Here is a 22389-nt window from a genome sequence, read left to right on the forward strand (position 1 = left end):
GTTTTGAGTAACTGTGCTTGCAAAAATTTTATCATCATAATCATTTGTCATATAGTTATTTTTATTATTGAAATGTGTGTTAATTAATAGAAGTTATGATCATTTGTAGAAATAAATTGGATGTTATTAAGTTGAATATCAATTTTCACATAAAATAAGTTAATGCCCACATTCAACTCATTTAAAGTGTAATTTCTATATATGATATTTATGTCTGGTTAAAGCCACTATATAACATATACACAAAATAAAATATAATCAAAAGAATTTGAAATTCTACCATAAAACATAAAATTGTAATTAATAATAAGAATATATTAATTAGAAATAGTTGTCATTTTAAAATACACACATTGAATAGTGGTGGTTACCAAAAAGAATACAATGTCATTCATGATGTCATGGTCATTTACTAAAATAAGTGAAGTCTTATTAAATTTAACATAGATAATTTATGCAAGCATTCAATTCATTTGATGTGTAATTCTTGCATTCTATACTATGCATGCTTAAAATCATCACATAATTTATTGGTATAAAGTTAGTCTAATTGTTTTTTGTGTTAAATAATTTATAGACATACAAACAAAAACAAACAAGCCAATACATTACATAAAATAAAAACACAAATATTTAAAGTTCTACCATCATCAAACATGTATTTGTAACTAATTATCAATATATAATGATTAAAATTGATTATAAAATAATTTGTTTCTTAAATATGCATTGAATAATGATACTTACAAAATTGGATGTTGGAGTGTAGCAAGTTTAGCAGAGACAACAATTAAAAAATGGAGATTTAGTCAGAATGTTAAAACTACGAAATAGACAAACTTAGTAACAACAATCCAAGTGGAATTAATGATCCACTTATTGCAATCCAATAGTTTGTACAACAATTGGTCGACCACAGTGAGAAAATAACTACTCATGTAAATAAATTTCAAGATAAACTCATAGTTCAAGGGAATGAAAATATATCCACTATAATTCAAAAGGCTCAAGAGGAATTTTCCCAAGAAAAGAAAGAGTTAGAACAAACATTATATCACAGAGCCCAATATTTTTAATGTTTTCCCAATATATTTATCATTGACATGCAATCATATATAAACTCAATAATTTCTAATTTGAGAAATAATTTCTAATTTGAGAATTGTTCTTGCGAGAGGTAACTCAACCTCGAGAAAAGTCTACCCATCATAATTAGGTTTTAAAAGAGAAAATCTTAATGCCAACTACATCAGGTGGAGAGATAGTGGTTTAGAGAAGGGAGGAGAGTAAAAGTAGAAGATGACAATGTTATTGATTATTTTCATGGAATTGTTAATAAAGTGCAACAATTAGAACATCGACTACCAGTAGATCAACAATTGTCAGGGTACATATCACTAGCTGACAAGGTACAATATTTGTAATATTTAAAATAATTCGATGCCCCTGAAAGTATATTTGTATGAAAATAGTTTATATTTAATTAACATCTTCAAGTGCTTGCACCAACTACTTATCAAACAACATTCCATATGACTTCAACACCAACACCTATAATAGCACAATCATCTCGATCATCTTTGAGCCAAGCTTTTAGGATGTGGTCTCTCTTTGGAACAACAACATCAAACTCAGGAAATTGCAGTTGAATGTTCTGTTGAAGCCCCGAAAATCGGGTCTACAACAAGGGGGATACCCACCCGGTCCAGACCTTGGTTGGCAGCTCCTTATCCATTTGGTATAGCAGGTCCAACTGGGGATAATGGGACCAGTTTCCCAATCTAAGGGGTGTGTGTGTGTGTAGAGTTGGATGATGTTGATCTAGGAGTATTTTAATCTAACTTAATTCAAACTTCTAAACTAACTCTATGCTATTGTAATCTAATAAAAAACAACAAATCTAATCTATGCTAACCCGGGGTGTATTTCTTCTATTATGCGATCTAAAGAGATTTCGAACAATAACTGGTAATAAAGATCATTCAGCTATCATAAGAATAGAAATCGATTAAGATAAACCATTTTGCATAAAAAGTTAAGCAAAACAGTTGTGAACAACATATCACATAATAAGTTATTCATATATCAAGCACAAATAAATGACTCCACCGTACAAAAGTGCCAAATGGTAACCCACACATTCATGCATTAACATATAAACAACTGAAAACTGCATATCACTTTAAGAATATAAGCAGAAATTGGTCAAGAGATAAAAGTACCATTTATGACTGGTTTCACTCATAAGCTTCAAGCAATAATGATTTATCTCTACTTGTTCTAACATCTACTAAGAGTAAAAAAGTGCAACATTAGTAGCAGACATTAAATGCAAACATTAATAAATCTCGATCCATCCATTCATCAAAACCTCCTCTGAGGGTGCAGAGGTGCATGTTCGGAGGACAAGTTTTTGACAAATTTCTGGACCCTTCTCTAAATGCATGAGAAGGGTTAAAATACTACTTCCTAATTCTAATAATAGTATTATTACAAAATTTAGGATGTGGTTTTCAAATGACCGTCCTTTTTCTAATCTAGTTAAAAGAAAAAACAACATTCTAAACAAGGCTACTTCTGAACTTGGTCCTTAAAGTTGCAAGTGTTCAGCATGGGCTTGAGGAGAGTCGGCTGACTGATTTCGGCGCTGAGCTGGGCTACGAAAACGGCATCTACGAGAGCTGGCACTATTTTTTCGGCCACGTTTGTGATGCATTTCATCGTCATCCATTGACTATGCGGCTTGACCAAGTACGTCCAGTAATATTCCCAATTCAACCTGGCTAATGCTTGGATTTCTCTCCCCTTTGCCTGCGCTTTCTGCTTCCATTCTTCTTCCAGTTGTAACTTTTTTGGTAGGTACTTCGGGGTGGTCTCTACGATTAAATTGGCCTTGTGTAAATTGTTATTTACACAGTCGATAAGAATGCTTGCCTGTGTAGCCGCTGTCTCCGATGCTCGCTCCGCCTGCCTGATTTGATCGTCCCATTTATTAAAGAGAAATTCTTTATGATTTTCGTTTATCCTGGGTGCACTTTCTCTTTTCCCTTCATCATCATCCTGCCAAGTTAATTATTATGTCACCCTTCTGTCACTCTGATCATAGTCACTCCGTAAGTCTACCACTTGATTGGTGATTTTATCGCTCATCTCGCAATAGTGACTCCACTGTGATATTTTACGTCCCAACTCTTCCTGTTGCTGCAGTAGTTGCTCATTTAAGCCAATAGATTCTGAAACAAACTCTGCCAGCTTAGGCTCATCTTTATGCATTTCTTGTAAAGTCTGCAATTGTTTTCCTTTCTCGTCTAGACTTCTTTGATAGCCTATCTGCATCTGTTGAAAGTCTTCCTGCAGATTCCCGAGCTGTTTGGAAGCTTCAATATCAGCATTGGCTTGTTGCAACTGTTGTTGTAGCAGCTGTATCTGATCTTCTTGTTCTTTCAATAGTTGTTGAACTTCTGATGCCTTATCAATAGTTGCAGAAGAATATGCTCCTACGATCTGAGACAGCTTAGTGAGGTTTTCAGTCGGGTTATTGTTGGGGTCTTTCCATAAGACATCCAAATGTTCAGCATCTTGTGACAGTGTATTTTCTAGTTTTCTTTTCTTCCTCTGCCTCCTTACAACTGCTTTGTGTTGGGGACTATAGAATACATCCAGTGGGGGAATTTCTTCTACATTAAGTAGAAACTCAGAAGGTGGAGCGATAGGAATGTGCTCTGTTTCTGTGACACTGCTGACTATGGTCGGAACCACTTCTTGCACTATCTGTGTATTGTTCATAGGTGTTTTTGGGGCTTGCCCTTCAATATTGATCAATTCATTGAAGGTTTCCCATTCTTTGTCTAGTTCTGTTGTGACGAGTGGTGCTTCGATGACAGGAGGGGGGACATCTCTTGGCGGGGAGGCGATAACTTGTTGTTGAGACATTGCCCTTGACTAAGCTGTATCTTTAGTTGTTTCTTCATTTTTTGATTGGTCGTATCGAGACTCTTTAGGATGCTCAGGCACTCTTTGCGCAGCGTTGGATTTATATCTGGAAGTGCTAGAGTTTTTGCTGATGCTAATGCTTGGAGTTGGTTCTCTAGCAGGCAGTCGCAGTTTCTCTGGAGGAATACTGGCTAGCCTTCTTTCCCTGTATAACATGAATCTTTGGAGGTCATCTGGAGACAACCTTGACCGAGCTTCCCGCAAAATTTCTTGGAGCGAACTTCTACTCTGAAACAGATCATCAAAAAAATCTTTCTTTCTAGAGAACACTTTTATTTTGACGTTCATTGTGAACTCTTGGGCAACATCATTTGGGTCAAATGGCCTTGCTGGGAATTTAAATAATTGAAGACACGTCACATTCTCCACTTCGCCGAAAGCGTGTCCTACATCAAACAATGAGAAGGACCCACAAGCTACAGGAAATTGAGGCCATATGGCATTCTTCTTGTCCTTTAGGTCTTTGGTCAGGCTGCCTTCTGAACAGGTTTAATAAGCAATTTCCCGAGCCAAAAGTTTATCAGGGATATATAGAGGTAGGACATGTGGAGGTACAGTGCTTCCAAAAACTCTAATATAAGTAAACCATTCTTCCCCGAACCATCTTGCGATGGGGATGATGTTGATTTGTGCCTCGGGAGAGCACCTCGAGGGGTCTTTATCATACATTATTCTATACAAGGGAAAAATAAGCCCGTGGCAAATCTGGTAGAAGTGAGGGACGAACTGAGAATCCCATAACACCTTATGATAAACATGGATAGGAAATGGGTCCTGGGTAGTCCATTTCCAACCCATAATAGGGAATTTAGACACAAGACAAATAGAATCCATAACATATGCAAACAGATAAAAAGGAGGATAGATCCTTTGAGACGAGGATCTTTTAGACCGGTAATTGATAACAGCCGTGTATAGATTATCAGAAAGTATTTTGGCCCAATCTATAATATCGGCATTTATGGCAGCATCAATTAATGGTAGCCATTCAAACGAAAACTTGTTGATATCCGGCATCCCAAATAACCTACAAAGCATGGCCGCAGCAAAACAATATGGAGAGGTGAGGGAACCAGTGCTGTACATACCGTTTTCGTCCTTTTTGAGCGGCTCCTCTTTTCTAGACCAATATTTGGTGGTCTCTGATAGGTCTGGGTTCTCCGCTACGAATTTCTTAACGAATTGTGCGTTATAGGTCGCCTGCAGTTCAGGAAGATGATACATAAGCTTCAAATCTTGCGCAGAAAATGATCCGATGAGCCCGTGTCCTTGAACTTTGAATTTTCTGTTGTTCATGTCTGCATCATCCAGTATCCACTTGATCATATCTGTATATGGTAGAATTTTGGGTCTTGCCACTATCCTGTGAAGAAATGAACATGCTAGCTCCTCTAAGGACGCCTCAGAAGAGCGTTGTGAGCCCGCGGCAACAGCAACCTTCATTATTCTAGGATTTTCCTCTTCTAGCAGCCTGTACATTCTTTCCCATGTTGATATCCCTACGTCTCTGTTACAGGCTGTGTCTGTATACAAAGGCGCCATCTCCTTCATCTTTTCCTTCGCTTCGGAGCTTTGAGATTTACTTTTCTTTCCCATTTCTTCCTGCGTTTGTGTTTGAATCGTCTTAGATCTTCTTTCCTGTAGATTACGAGTGAAATGGAAATGACTGATCTAGAAAGGTGATGCGAGAGTTTTAAATGCAACAGATGTATCAAATATGCCACCTTACGTGAAGTAAATCTCTACAAAGGCACGGGTCTTTAATTCATTTAATAACTGACAACTAATTCATTTACTATCATTAAAAGCACATGATTTTGAGTCAGATTATGGTAAGTGGCTTTTCTTTAAATGGCGTTCCCGAAGGATTCGTAACGAAGTGATTTATGATTTGGTTACGTAACCTAGCATATCGCGTGATCGCAAATCGCACCATCGCAAACCACACTATCGCAAATCGCAAGGGTGCAATATCGTAGCGATAGCAACATCGCAGATCGTAGAAGTTTGATGTTTGCCAAATCTTACTGGCTCATTTCTGCGATATGCGATCTTGCGATCGGTGTTATCGCAGATCGGTGAATCTTTAAGTTTTTCTTTATGAGTATTGCTTCACTGCGACGCGATGTTATTCTTAACACGAGGATCTTGCGCATACCGATATTTAAAGAAAAATGGAGGTATTTCCTATCTTTTTGCAATGTGACTTTAAATATTTTCTCCTTATCATAGACTTAGGTTTAAAATATTCAAAAGACTTACCTAAGCCCATGATGGTAACGTTATTTTGAGGAAAAGAAACTCTTGTTTTTTCTAAAAATTAACTAAGGGTCCCCATTCATTTAGTATTTTGGTCAACACTTAAATGAACAAAAGGGGGGGTGTTGCTGTCCACAACATGTTCCAATAGGTCTCATAAGGAAGGGAAAATAAGAGGAATCCACATATTATATTGCAAGTGTAATCCAAAAATTTCTTATTTCCCATGAAACTAGATATGCTAATTAGTCGACCACCCTTATGGGCAAACTTGTATTTCATTATAAGAATTTACATTTTTTAATTTATGATGTATCAAATATATATATATATATATATATATATATATATATATATATATATATCATTGTATCTTTTGTGATTGGATTCTCAAGAGAATATAATATAAAGTAACACTTTGTTGGTTCTCTGCTACATTGCTTCTCTTCTATTCCTATGTTCCTTATCTTCATGTGATTTCTTGTTTTCCTTTCTACTAGTAACAAATGGTCATTGTATATTATATATCATTTTTTTGGAATATTTTACTAAAATATAAAATGTTGTAAAATATTGGTGGTTCTTTCAATGAATTGGAAAATCTTGTAAAATATTAGTGAATCATTTAATCAATTATAAAATCTTGTAAATTATTGGTTCCCTCATTTAATATTTACATCAAGTTTTCTTTTCCTTCTTATGCATTGATTCTCTAATAGAAAAATAGTTATCCAATTACTTCACTTCAAATAAACCAAAATATTTAGGATTTGGTGGTTCATCACCATCTATAAGTTTTTCAACTCCTTGGTGTGTAAATATTATAGTAACTATTTTGATTTCTTCTTCAATCAGAACTCTATAATTGTTGATGAATACAAAATTTTTTGGAATTACACAAAATGCTCAACGAGATTGACTAAAAGACAAAATATGTAATGAAAGTTAATTTCCTATATGATAAAAAAATCAATTAACACAAACTCATATAAAGCCATAATTTTCGAGTTCAAAAATACAACCCACAAAGAAAAGTGTTCATTACTTAGTATAACATGTTAAAAAATAAGTATCATCAAATTATTTCAACCTCAAAAATGATAATACACTAGAGAGTCTCTCATCCTCCACTAATTACATGTATCGCTCCTTTATCCTTCCCCTCAAAAGTATAATTTCATTAAAGGAATGTTGTTCCCACGGTAATAGATCCCGTACAATGAACACACAGGAAGCTAGAGCATAGGCCACTTTTCCATACAAATAGCCAAGTAGAACATATTTCCCTTTACTAATAAATATTTTGAGACAAAATACAAGATAAACAGTGGATTCTCTAAAAACGGAAGAATCTTAGGTCAGGCAAGAAAGTGAACTAGAAACTAATATTTTTCCTTAAACCATTACATATATAAAAAAGAAATAATAATTACACAAAATGTGTGGGATACCCAAATTATAAAAAAAAAAAAAAAAAAAAAAAAAAAACCATATATTATTCCTAATATACTATGTTTCTCAAGGAAACATAAAAAAAAGAACATACGGCTTCTTATTCAAGAAACAATGTTAACTTTAACCCAACACATTTTAAATAAATGATAATTAGATGAAACAAGGAATTCCCAAAGAAATGGTTCATTGAACAATAAAATGAGAACTATAAGTGTTTAAGGGACTAATAAAAGTTAAAAATAAAAATAATCTTGAAAAATGCTTCAAATTCTTGGCCAAGATATCAGATCTAAACGTTAAACAAATTTCATGTACTTTAATGACTATATTTGTGCATAGAGGAAATATTCCTAAATGTATTACTTATATTTTAATGGTAGGATATTACGTATGTCAAGAGATATGTTCTGGATTCATGATACTGTAGCTTTCATTTTCAACAATGGAGAAGAGAGTGACAAATTAATATTTTAATTTAAGACATGAATCATAAATTAGGTTGCATACCTCCACCTCCTCCTCCTCCTCATCCTAATCCACCTCCTCCACTCATTCACCTCCACCTCCTCAACCACATCCATCTCCACCACCTTCTCCTCCTCCACCACCTCCACCTCCACCACATTCTCCTCCTTCTCCTCCCCACCACCTACACATCCCACACGAAATCCTCCACCATCACCTCCACCTCCACCTCCTCCACCACCGCCTCCTCCTCCACCACCTACAGATCCTGCACCACCTCCTCCTCAACCACCTCCACCTCCACCTCCTCCACCACCTCCAACTCCTCCCCCTTCCCCTCCACCTACACCTCAACCACCTATGCCTCCACCTCTGCCTCCTCATCTGAATCTACCTTCTCCTCCACCACCACCTCCCCAACAACCTCCTCCACATCCACCACCACTTCCTCTACATCCACCTCCACCTTCAAACTATTGACTCCACCACCACCACCTCCACCTCCTCCTCCACCTTCTCCTCCCCCTCCACCTCCACCACCTACTCCTCTACCTCAACCTCCACCTCCACCTCCTCCTCCACCATATCCACCTCCTATACATCCTCCTCCTCCACCTCCACCATCCACCCCCTCCGCCTCTAGCTCTAGCTTCAACTCCTCCACCACCAACTCCTCCTCCTTCTCCTCCTCATCCTCCACCTCCTCCTCATCATTCCTCCACCTCCAACTCCTCCTCCCCCTCCTCCTCCCCCTCCACCTCCACCTCCACCTCACCTCCTCCTCCCCCTCCTCCTCCACCTCCTCCTCCTCCTCGTCCACCACCTCCACCTCCACCTCAAACTCTCCCTTCACCACCTCCTCTTCCTCCATGTCCAACTCCACCTCCTCCAGAACCTTTGCATCCTCCTCATCCTCCACCTCATCCTCCCCCTCCACCTCCTCCACCTCCACCTCCACCTCCACCACCAACACCACCTCCTCCTCCTCGAGCACCTCATCCTCCAACCTCATCTCCACCTTCACCACCAGCAACTCCTCTTCCTCCACCTCCTCCATCACCTGCACCTTTGCCTCTGCCTCCACCTCCACCTCCCCCTCCTCTGTCACCTATGTTTTTGCCACCTCCTCCTCTTCCTCCACCACCATCATCACCAATACCACCACCTGCTTCTCCTCCTCCTCCTCAACCACCAACACCTGCTCCTCCTCCTCCTCCTCCACCACCACCACCCCCTCCTCCACCACCTCCCCAACCTACACCCCCTCCTCCTCCACAACCTCCTCCACCACCTCCGCCTCCTCCTCCACCACCTCCTCCACCTCCTCCTCTACTTCCACCACCTTTGCCACCTCCTCCTCCTTCTCCACCTCCAGCTCCTCCACCAACTTAACCTCCACCACCTCAACCTCCACCATCTCCTCCTCCACCTCCACCATCACTACCACCTCTTCCACCTCCATCTCCTCCACCACCACCTACTCCTCCATCACCTACACATCCTGCACCACCTCCTCCTCCACCACCTCCACCTCCACCTCCTCCACCACCTCCAACTCCTCCCCCTCCCCCTCCACCTCCATTGTGAACTCTTCTTTCTCCTCCTCCACCTCCACCTCCTCCTCAACCACCTCCTCTCTGCCCACCCCACCTCCACCTCCACCTCCTTTTCCTCCACCTACACCTCAACCACCTCCACCACCTATGCCTCCCCCTTTGTATCCTCCTCCGAATCTACCTCCTCCTCCACCACCACCTCCCCAACAACCTCCTCCACCTCCTCCACATCCACCACCACTTCCTCTACCTCCACCTCCACCACCACATCCTCTACCTCCACCTCCACCTCCACCTTTACACTATTGGCTCCACCACCACCACCTCCACAAAATCCACCTCCACCTCCTCCTGCTCCTCCACCTCCAACACCACCTCCTCTACCTCCACCTCCACCTCCACCTCCCCCTCCACCATATCCACCTCCTATACCTTCTCCTCCTCCACCTCCACCATCCACCCCCTCCTCCTCTAGCTCTAGCTTCAACTCCTCCATCACCACCACCTCCTCCTCCTTCTCCTCCTCCCCCTCCACCTCCTCCTCGTCCTCCTCAACCTCCACCTCCACCTCCTCCTCCCCCTCCTCGTCCCCCTCCACCTCCACCTCCACCTCCATCTACATCTCCACCTCGACCAGCAACACCACCTCCTCCTCCAACTCCACCTCCACCTTCACCACCACCACCTCCTCTTCCTCCACCGCGTCCACCACCTGCACCTTTGCCTCTGCCTCCACCACCACCTGCCCCTCCTCTGTCACCTCTACTTCTCCTCTATCACCTCTACTTCTGCCACCTCCTCCTCTTCCTCCACCACCTCCGCCTCCTCCTCCTCCACCTCCTCCACTGCCTCTGCCTCCTCCTCCTCTACCTCCACCACCTTTGCCACCTCCTCCTCCTCCTCCACCTCTAGCTCCTCCACCACCTCTTCCACCACCTCAACCTCCACCACCTCCTCCTCCACCTCCACCATCACTACCACCTCTTCCACCTACACCTTCTCCTCCACCATGTCCTCCTACTCCACCTCCACCTCCACTTGCCCATTGACCTCCTCAGAAAACCTAAGAAAGAAATCGAAATTACATATCATTTCATTCCCTTTATTTATGATACTATTGATTCATTCTTTATAGTGATAATAGATATCAATACATATATGATAACATAACAAGTAACATGTATAACAATTTACAATATAAATAAGTAATTATGAGAACAACAATTTAATTATTTTTTATTTTTTTGTAAAATTTATATATAAAAGTAACACAACTCATATTCTTAATTTCCAAAACTATTTAAAATCAATATATTAATTATATAAAATCTTAACAAAATAAAATCAAGTAAAAACTCAATCCCCATAGACATAAATTCTGGAAACCCCTAAGTAACTTACAAACACAAAACACAACCAAAATTTGTAAAACCTCCACTAAGTACGGTGGAACACCAATAATAATGATATTATAATCTCACATATGTGGACTCAAATGGAACTACAAATATCTTCTGAGTCATTGGACCAAATGAGGTTAAGGTGGTTGAAACACAAGATTACTTTTGGTATTCCTTCAATACCTTGGCTACTAAGATGTACGTCTAATGTATTGGTGTATTTCTAATGTATTGGCACACTAAGATGTACTTTGATACCTTCATTCTATTTCAACTATTATAACAAAACAAAAGTTATGATTTTCAATATCAAAGTTGAAAGAGTTGTGAACATTAAAAAAAATAAACACACCTAAGAACATTTTCCTCTTATATTTAAAAAAAATAAAAATAATTCTAACTATTTAAAATTTATTTATGTATTAAAAATTTAAAAAATATATGATATCAGTGTCAAATTCCAATTCTTACATTATTTCTACATGTTTATATTTGAAAATATTAAAAATATATTTTTATATTTAAAAATATAATTTACAAAGTTAAATTTAATTGTATTTTAAAATTTTTAAAAATATATAATTTCAGTACCAAATTCCAATTCCAATAAAAAAATTTGAATCCATTTTCATATCAAGATATAGTTAAAAAAAAAAAAACATCAAAGTGTATCACCCACCCAAAAAACTTTTAGAATCCGTGTTTGACAAACCCCCAATACATGCATGTTTCCAAGAATTTCTATGAAGTCAAGGTTGTAATCTCAGTTTTCAAATCATAATTTTGTGCCTACAGGTATCTATGATTGATGCGTTGTTAACCATAATCCAAAAATTCAGTCCACACAATTCACCCGGTATAGTAATTGAGCCTATATAGTACTTGAAGCAGAATCTTGATGACGAAGTGCTCATAGTTTTCAATGTGTTAACAAATCAATGTGTTAACAAAAGTATAATAGAACACGAAAAATATCAATAAGTATTTTTTATAGTTGCAGAAAAAGAATTATAAACAAGTGCTCAATATTTTAAATGTGCAAACAAAATTATCCATAAACGCTATGCATAGTTGTAGGAAAAAATTATACACCTTACTTTAAAATTCAAAGAAGATACATAGTTTCAAATGTACAAAGAGAATTCTTCACAAACTATATCCATAGTTGCATGGTTTCAAATGTACAAGCAGAATTATTCACAAACTATATCTATGGTTGCACAAAAAAATTATAAACCCTACTTTAAATCAACACTCAAAAGAGACATGATTTCAAATTTGCAAACAAAATTATCCATAGTTGCGAGAAAAAATTATAAACCCTAATTTAAAAACAAGGCTCCAAAAAGAGGCATAGTTTTAAATGTGCAAACAAACTTTTCCAAAACGATATGCATATTTGCTAATTTTTTTTTATTAACAACACTTTAAAACAAAGGATTCTGCAAACAAAATTATCAATAAACCTATCCATAGTTGCAGAAAAAACATAGCTTCAAATGTGCAAACAAAACTATCCATAAACGATATCTATAGTTGAGGGAATTTTTTATAATCAAGACTTTAAAGCAAAAATAATACAGATCGAAGAAGAAGTAAAGCAAAGATCGAAGAAGAAGAGACATGCGTCAAGAATGTTAAAATAATTTGAATGGACGGGAATGGCCTCCTTACCTCCAACGTGATTTTAAGTGTAATTATGAAGTGCTAGCTACGTTGACCCTGGATCGAACAGACGACCTTCATATATTCGGTCTGAGCCAGTCTCACGCTCTCCAAACAAAGATACAGAGCCGCTCTCCCAACAAAGATAAAGAGGAGCTTGGATGGAACACAGGACCCGACAAAGATACAGAGAAGCGTTGATCGAACAGAGGACCTTCATATATTCAGTCTGACCAAACAAAGATACAGAGGAAAGTGGATGGAACACACGACCTTCATATATTCAGTACGCCGTCTCAACAAAGATACAGAGGCAACAACATTGTCGATCGAACACATGAGGCTCTCCCAACAAAGATACAGATACAGAGGCAACAACACTGTAAGTCGAACACACAACCTTCATATATTCCATCTGACTGATATTCAATCTGACTTATTGAGTCGAACACACAACCTTCATATATTCCATCGAGCACACAACCTTCATATATTCCATCGAACACACAACATTGTGAGTCGAACAGATTCATGTAACACGTCTTGAGCACATCTTGAAACAATTGCAACAGATTGCTCGAATTCGGATTCCTCGGATCCACCTGGAAACAACAGCCCAATAAACGGCTCGAATTCAAATTCTTCGGATCCACCTGGAAACAACAGCCCAAAAAGGCAAAAAGTTACCAAAAAGCAAAAAGTTACCTAAATATAGAATAGGGAATATTAATTAGATTCGTCAAAGGTCTACACACAACAATAAAAGTATTGTTAAATTAAAAAAAAAAAACAAAGCAAAATAATTAATCCTAAAATTTTAAAATGTAAAGTAAAAAATTAAAAGTTAAATTTAAATAAAAAAGAAAAGTAACTTTAAATAAAAAAGCTAAAATAATTAATTTTAAAATTTTAAAATATGCAAAGTAAGAAATTAAAAGTTAAATTTAAAAACAACAGTTAATTTCTCATTTTGAGGTAAAAGATTGATAATTTCAAAGTTATAAAGACTGAATGGTTGATGGCAAAGCAAAAAAAAATTAAAAGTTAAATTTAAAATATATTTGTTTGTTTTTAAAGTAAAAAATTGGTAGTTTCAACAAAAAACGTAAAATATAGAACCCATTTTTACCTAAATTTTAGCTTGAAATTGACATATAGTAACCTTGCTATAATAAATAATTTAGAACATACTTTAAATGTGGAGGAACAATAGATTCAATCAAATCTAATTGACATATAACCCTATAAACTAGTTGTGCATACAACACTTTGTTATCAATAACATTTTCACTTTCTTGAATATGGATAGTAGACTTCAATAAGAGTATTTAATTTATTTTTTTTGACACCTTTAGATTTAGATATTTGTTGTCAATGGAGATACTTCCTTCGTTGAATATGAGAACCAAATTGTCACATACCTCTCACTTGTATTTTAATATATAACAAAAAATTTTCATATAGCGACTACACCATCCTTATTTAAAAGCATACACAGTCAGATATAATGTATGTTGATATGACACCATCACGGCACCAACGTTTAACTTATTATATGGTTTAATTGTTTCATACCGTATGAGCTGGTATTACCTCGATGCAATGCAAGGATGGTTATTAATTTGTATTTGTAAGGGTAGTAAGACCCAACCACCACATATATTCTGGCAGCTTCTCCACTTTACACCTAGATTAGCATTTATAGCCACTGGCCTGATCACGTGATCGGCCATGGCACCACAAGCCGGCACTTTCCCGCCTTCAATACTTTGGCAATACCGCCAAGATCTACGGCAAGGAGGCTATGAGGATGATCGAGGGTGGAGATTATTCCACGTCGCAGGGTTATGGTTTGGCATTTATAAGAATGGTATTCCGAGTTCGTCGGGGTTTTTCTGCATCTGCTTGGTGCTCCAGGGCTCGGTGCAATACCCCGTTATCAGAAGGCGTTTGCTCCACAGTTTCCGCACTGGTCTCATCTGTCACTCTCGATCCGCATGCGAGCTCGTCATGCTTTTACTGCTCTGAGTCTGCAAATCTGGCTGGGTAAGGTTTACACTTGTTAAAACGATTTGCATTGTAATCTTGGGTTTATTGATGAACGCACAGTGTAACTCTCTCTTTGAATGGCAGGTAGTGAGGAATCCGCTGCCGTGGCTCCTTCAGCGGTCCATGCTGTTCGCTGTTGCCATTATGTTGAACATGTACAGGTACCCTTTTGATTTCGTATCCCAACTCATAGCGTAAACTTCTGGTTACAGTTTTTGATTGTATTTGGTCGGAGGGTTACTGTTGTGATGATTTATAAATTTCCGCCACCTTACTCCTCCACGGTTGGCGCAGATGGCGATACTCAGCCTTCTAACTTCCGGGCCATACCCATTGGGGTTTGATTATTTGGAAGCTAGGTTCATAATATCTTTTGTCTACGGCAGGTTCTGGGTCGAACTCTCTCGTTCATGAGACAGATCTATTCGACCACTGCCTTTGTAATTTCTGGAACATTGTTTCACCATGTAACGTTTATACCTGTGATTACATGTAACACTTAATGTTTTTCTGCCGATTTAATGGATCTGGGTCAAAACCCATATGTTTGACAGTTCCTTGACTAATACAGAATATGGTTATCTTATATGGTTTATTGCTAGGCTCCGCCTTCCGTATATCGAAGCAATGTTAAACTTCGTTATGATTACTATCGTTCTCTGTGTAAGATTTTCCGTGAGGGTTTAAGCTTAAACTTTGCCATTTGTTATTTAAATATATGCTCTGAATTTTATTTGCAATATCTATGGTTTTAGAGAGGGTTTCGGGCATGACGGCAACGCCGCTTCCCAACCATCTTCGATGGTCCCGCTAGGGTTCGCGCCTGCATCTCATTCCATAGATGTCTGGCCGAACTCGGCGAAGAATGAGGAAAAGAGACTCCTGGGTCTTACAGATTTATGGTTATATTCTCTATTGATTATTTTACTGTCACAATGTAGTTACAGATCACCATATACCGTTTTGCTCTGAAATCTTTGGTTATGATTGTTATACTGTCTACTATAATTTTCTGTTACAATATACTGTAATTCTCTGATACGAATTCGTAGTTGATTAAATGTTATTCCTCTGTCATAACAGAGTTTTTCCCTTACTGTGTAGATAGATTTTGCATCCCTTTTATAGGCAGTAACGCCTTCGGCGTACACGATAGAGATAACTCGATTTACTGTTAAATATGCTAATGTTATTAAACTCAGAAGATATCTCAGAGTCGTCTATTTCATTTTCTATCAATTCCTCTGCTTATCGATTCCTCTGTTTTTGGTTTTTAAGTTAAGTTCACGCATGAGGCTAAGCTGTGCCTTCCAACCGGTACTAGTCCATGGGAGCTGGTGGTGGCGGCTTCAGGCTTGCGCCTGCCGCAAGGGTTCTCCTGCCACGGACCTACTCCTCTTCTCATATAAGTTTTCTCTTACCACTTTCTATTCTTCTTCAGACCTTGCGATACCGAGGTTAACCATGACCCTACTTCAGGTTATACGTTACCATATAACGTGTCAGATAAGGTACTTAGTCTTCTTGAATTGTTATGTAACAGGATATAAATTTCCATTTCAAGATTTATTTCTCCTCGCAGGATACTCGGCCCTGCAAATACAAACCCTAACCCCCGCTATCATTTCATACTGTAGTAATAATAAATAACCCTTCTTGCTACAGGTATACGAAGTTGTACAGTTATCTAATTGACATGAGGGCATGCATTTCTGTCATTCCCCTATTCACAGTTATTCTAGATATTAATAACACTTAAAGGGTTTCTGTTCTAGGATAATACATAGTAGCTGCAGGTATTCTAAGCTACCCATTCAATGCAAACATTAGCAATGCCTTAGGTTTTGGTACTTACCTGGTCTCCTGCTCGTAGGGAAAGTTCTTCAGCACTTCTTCCGCAAATTCCTGTGTCAAGCTCGTTATCCACCCATCCGTGAGACTTGTCCTTCAAGACCTGAGTCTCCCCCCGAGCTTCTGCCTACCGGATCCCAATCCTCAGTAAGACAACAGCACCTAGTGCTTGACTATCTGGTCACTACCAGACTTAGTCCAAAACAAGGTATTTTTCCTTTTTCTTTTCTGTCTGTCCTCACAGCACAACATTCTGTCCACCCTCTTTTTCCTTTTCCTGGAAAATCCCTCCAATTTGGGAAGGTGGTTATTTTCAGTTTAATTAACTACTTCCTTTTCTTTCCTAGTTCCCTTTTGGGAGCCCAATCATTTTCTGAGTAATTCTTTAACATTATTTTAATGCATATTCAAAATTAACAGATTACTCATAAAAGAAAATAAGTCTCTTAATGTCATTCAGTTTTTACCACAGTAACTTTAAATAATTACATTTTACGGGGTCATCACATCTCCCCCCCCTGAGTTTGGACATCGTCCCGATGTCTGGTGTTCTCAAACAGCTCCGGATAAGCTTTCCTAAAAAGCTCTTCATCTTCCCAAGTGGCTTCCTCCGGCCCATAGTGCTGCCACTGCACTTTAATTTGGGTAATAACCCGCTTCCGCAGCTGTACTTCTCTCCGGTCGAGAATGTTCAGCGGTTCTACCAAGACCTCTCCTTCCGGTTCGACCTGCAGACAATAACAGTGTCAGTTTTCTATCTCTTGACACTTTTCCAATTAGTTCAATTGAAAGTAATCTTACCCGTATATCTTGCCACTGAATCACATGCTTAGGATCATAAATATACTTTTTAAGCATGGATACATGGAAAACATTATGAATTTTAATGTGGCTTGGTAAAGCTAGCTGATAAGCTACTGGTCCAACTCTTGCCAAGACCTGAAAAGGTCCAAAATAACGAGGCGCGAGTTTAGCGCAACTGCTCCATTGCAAGGTACTTTTCTTGGCTTGTATTCTTATGTAAACGTGGTCGCCCACCTGATACTCTTTGAACCTCCTCTTCCGATCTGCAAAACTCTTTTGCCGATCTTGAGCGGCCTTCAGGTTAGCTCGCACCCTTTTGACCATGTCTTCCATTTCTTTGAGCATTTCGGGTCCCAACCTGAACTTATCCTCCGGGCCACTCCAATTTGTGGGCGTCCGACATTTGCGTCCGTACAAAACTTCAAATGGAGACATTTGAATTGATGTGTGATACCCATTGTTATAAGCAAATTCTACCAAGTGTAGATAATCTTCCCACTGAGTCGGCTTTTGCATTACACATGCTCTCAGCATGTCCTCCAACACCTGATTTACTCTCTCCGTCTGCCCATCAGTCTGGGGATGGTATGCTGTGCTGAAGTTCAGCTGCGTGCCCAATTCCGCAAATAGTGTTTTCCAAAAGGCGGATGTAAACTTTACATCCCGATCTGATATTATAATCTTTGGAAGCCCGTGGAGTCTGAACACATTCTGCATAAATATGTGTGCAATTTGTACTGCCCTGTAGGTCGATTGCACTGGAATAAAGTGGGCTGCTTTACTTAACTTATCAACTACCACCATAATAGAATCGTTGTTCCTCCTTGTTCTAGGTAACCCAGTTATAAAGTCCATGGATATAATTTCCCATTTCCATTCCGGAATGGGTAGGGGTTGCAATAACCCAGCCGGGTGCTGGTGCTCAGTCTTTATCTGCTGGCACTCTAAGCATCGCGCTAAATATTCCGCCACATGTCTTTTCATCCCTGGCCAGTAGTACTCTTTCCGAAGTGCAGCAAGCATCTTCTGGTATCCAGGATGACCTGCGTAATGACTGGTATGAAACTCATTCAGAATTAAATTCCTAAGACTATCATCATTTGGTACAAACAGTCGTTTTCTGTAAAACAGTATCCCATCTTTGCTCACTTCATACCCTTGCTGGCTTTCCTGGCTGGAAAGTGACTTTTGTCGCTTCATTTGCTGATATTCAGCATCCTGGTTTGCTGTTGTTTTTATCCTCTCTTGCAAGGAGTTTTCCCACTTACTGAAAGTAACTTCATATAAACATTGCACCTTACGACTTAGGGCGTCTGCCACACGGTTTTCTTTTCCTTTCAGGTGTTTTATATCAAAGTCGAATCCACTTAAGAAATCTGCCCAACGGGCCTGCCTTTCATTCAGGGTGGGCTGACTGAAATAGTTTGTCAAGCTGTGATGATCTGTTAATAACAGAAATTTCTTACCCAAAAGGTAATGTCGCCACATTTTAAGGGCATGTATGACAGCTGCCAACTCCAAGTCGTAGGAAGAATACTTCTGTTCATGTTCCTTCAACTTTCTCGACTCATAGGCGATCACTCTCCCTTCTTGCATTAACACACCTCCAACGCCTTCACGACTAGCATCAGTACATACTACATAATCCTTATTAGGATCAGCTATACTTAGGACGGGAGCAGTAGTAAGTAAGTGCTTAAGTTGTTCGAAACTTTGTTGACATTCCGAACTCCATTTGAATGCCCTTCCTTTCTTTTGTAAGGACGTAATAGGATATGCCACTCTTGAGAAGCCTTCCACGAATCTTCTGTAGTACCCCGCTAATCCCATGAAAGATCTGATATCTGCCACATCTTTAGGCACGGGCCAATTCATGATGGTTTTAATTTTCTCAGGATCCACTGCAATTCCCTCTTTGGTGATCACATGGCCTAAATACTGAATCTCTTCTTTGTAGAAGTCGCACTTGCTAAGTTTAGCATACAGCTGATGCTCTCGCAGGGTTTGCAGCACTATCCGGAGGTGCTCCTCGTGTTCCTCCTTGGAGCGGGAATAAATCAGAATATCATCAATGAATATTAGTACAAATTTGTCTAGAAACTGATGGAACACGCTGTTCATTAAGCACATGAATGTGGCGGGTGCATTAGTCAGTCCAAAAGGCAGCACTACAAACTCGTAGTGTCCATATCGGGTTCTGAAGGCTGTTTTTGCAATATCCTCTTCTTTAATTCTGATCTGATGGTAACCAGATCGCAAATCAATTTTGGAAAATACTGTCGCCCCCTTAACCTGATCAAAAAGTTCATCGATCCGAGGTAAGGGGTATTTGTTTTTAATGGTGAGCTTGTTCAGCTGTCGGTAATCGATACACATCCGAAAAGTTCCATCCTTCTTCTTAACGAATAGCACCGGAGCTCCCCATGGAGAGACACTGGGACGGATATAATTTTTATCCAGCAGTTCTTGTAATTGCATCTTCAACTCAGTTAGCTCAGGTACACTCATTCTATAAGGTGTCCGTGAAACTGGGGCAGCTCCTGGTATTAACTCAATGGTGAAGTCAATATCCCTTTTCGGAGGTAATCCAGGAATTTCCTCTGGAAACACATCCGCGAATTCTTTTATTACTGGAAGGTGGTCTAACGGACTCCCTTTATTCTTAGTTTCTGCATAATTCACCTGAATGGCATACACTTGGCATCTATTCCGGATGCACTTCGCTAGCTGGGATGCAGTGATTGGCCGGACCTGCACTGGTCGTTTAATTCCCTGCATCTCCTGTTCCATCCCAGAGTCATCCTTGAACCGTATGACCTTCGTTTTGCAGTTCACTAAAGCCCAATGCTTTTCTAACCAATCCATCCCAATTAGGACGTCATAGGATCCAAGTGGAAGCATATTCAAATCTGCCACCACTGGCTGTCCGGCTATCATTATAGGACAGTTTTTGATCTTTGCCATTACTCGTCTTTTAGTCCCTGTAGCTAGCTGTACCAGCCATGGGTTCTTAAATTTTTCAGGCTGCAATTTACATTGCTCAACTATCTTTGGACTAATGTAACTCAAAGTAGCTCCTGGGTCAATTAGAACAGAAATAGAAAGGTTTGAAATTTTACCTTCAAATTCGATCATAGTGGGCTGGTATTCTGCCTGACGGTCGTCCAAGGCTGCATTAATTTTTGGCACACTTCGTCCCACATCGCCCACGGTTGATGCTTCATGGATCTGAGAGATCTGGTCAGTCCCCTTCCGTTGTGGACAGTTCTTGACATAGTGTGGTCCTCCACAACCCCAGCACTGTACTGGGGGTCTGGTTACTCCCTCATTATCCAACTTGACAGTTTGCTCACCCATTCTGGTTTCACTGATAGGCTTGGGCCTGAAAGAACCTCTCGGTGCTGCTCTGCCACTCTGGCTTTTGATGCTTCCTTTAGCTCCACCAACCCGGTTTCCTCTATTGTTACTCACAATTTTACTGTTCTTTTTCTCATTCCATTTCCTGTTAGAACTGTCCCCTTTCTGTTTGCTCTGCTGGTAACACATTCTAGCTTTACGGATAGCTTCATCCATAGTTCTAGGATTGTCAAATTCAATCCTTTCCCTCATATACATAGGTAAGCTGCTAACGAATCTTTGCACTTTAGCTTTTTCTTCTTTAAGGTAGGGTACATAACGGAGCAAGGAGGTGAAACGATTGATGAACTCATCCATAGTCTGTTGTCCCAACCGCAGATCGTGGAATTCCTTCGCTTTTTCATCATAAAAGCGTTCTGTTAAATATCTCTCTTTAAAATATTTTTGAAATTTTTCCCATGTTATGGTTCGTTCGCTTACCCCTTTCACGATTTTAACTTCCTCCCACCACAATGTTGCTTTCCCTTGCAACTGAAAAATGGCCAATCGTGCCTTCAAGTTATGGTCATACTCATATAACTGGAAATATTTATTCATGTTAATCAGCCATGCCTCCGCTGCTTCCTCTTGTTCCCCGTCATAGTGTGGGGGTTTAATTTTCCGGAATTCTCCCTGCAATTCCACCTTTTGTCGTTTGGAAGTCTGCTGCTCTGATGCATTATCAGATTGATCCTCTCCATCCTCTGGAATCTCAGATTCTGCTTGGTACTGCTGCTCCTCTGTCGTTCTCTGTTGCTCCGCGCTAGGGTTGGCCAGTGGCGGGTTCTGTTTGTCGGACAAGCTTTTTAGTATCCTTTCCTGCTCCATCGTCAGGCGTGCATTGTCTTCACGTAAACGAGCCATTTCATTCTTCAGCTCTTGGACTGTTTCTAGTATGGCCAGATTTGTACTGCGGGTCTCCTCTCCCAACTGCACCCACAGTTCTGGGTTGTTTCCTGGATTCATTTTTCCTTGTTCTAATCTGGTCTAATCATACAACAGTCAACCTTGTGAGTTTCGGGGCACAATTTTATTACCCCTGTTAAAGAAATATCAATGTTGTCAAAGAAAATATATATTTAAAAAAAAAAAACAACACATATTACTCATACCCAGAGGCCACAGTATGGGCAACCTGGGCTCTGATACCAATTGTCACATACCTCTCACTTGTATTTTAATATATAACAAAAATTTTTCATATAGCGACTACACCATCCTTATTTAAAAGCATACACAGTCAGATATAATGTATGTTGATATGACACCATCACGGCACCAACGTTTAACTTATTATATGGTTTAATTGTTTCATACCGTATGAGCTGGTATTACCTCGATGCAATGCAAGGATGGTTATTAATTTGTATTTGTAAGGGTAGTAAGACCCAACCACCACATATATGCTGGCAGCTTCTCCACTTTACACCTGGATTAGCATTTATAGCCACTGGCCTGATCACGTGATCGGCCATGGCACCACAGGCCGGCACTTT

General features: G+C 39.4%; 1 protein-coding gene across 1 annotated transcript; it reads right to left on the reverse strand.

Moving 5' to 3' along the window:
* Positions 1-18068: 18068 nt before the first annotated feature.
* Positions 18069-21859, reverse strand: LOC149140473 (uncharacterized). Its single transcript, XM_089450992.1, has 5 exons — positions 21539-21859; positions 20000-21385; positions 19035-19534; positions 18299-18911; positions 18069-18197 (listed from the first exon to the last, which is right to left on the reverse strand). The coding sequence occupies exons 1-5, from the start codon at positions 21857-21859 to the stop codon at positions 18069-18071; spliced, it is 2949 nt and encodes a 982-aa protein (XP_089307118.1).
* Positions 21860-22389: the final 530 nt, after the last annotated feature.

Source organism: Pinus tabuliformis, chromosome X, assembly GCF_031772625.1.
Source record: "Pinus tabuliformis cultivar Carrire ecotype Pingquan chromosome X, CPIR1, whole genome shotgun sequence".
NCBI classification, from domain to species: Eukaryota; Viridiplantae; Streptophyta; class Pinopsida; order Pinales; family Pinaceae; genus Pinus; species Pinus tabuliformis.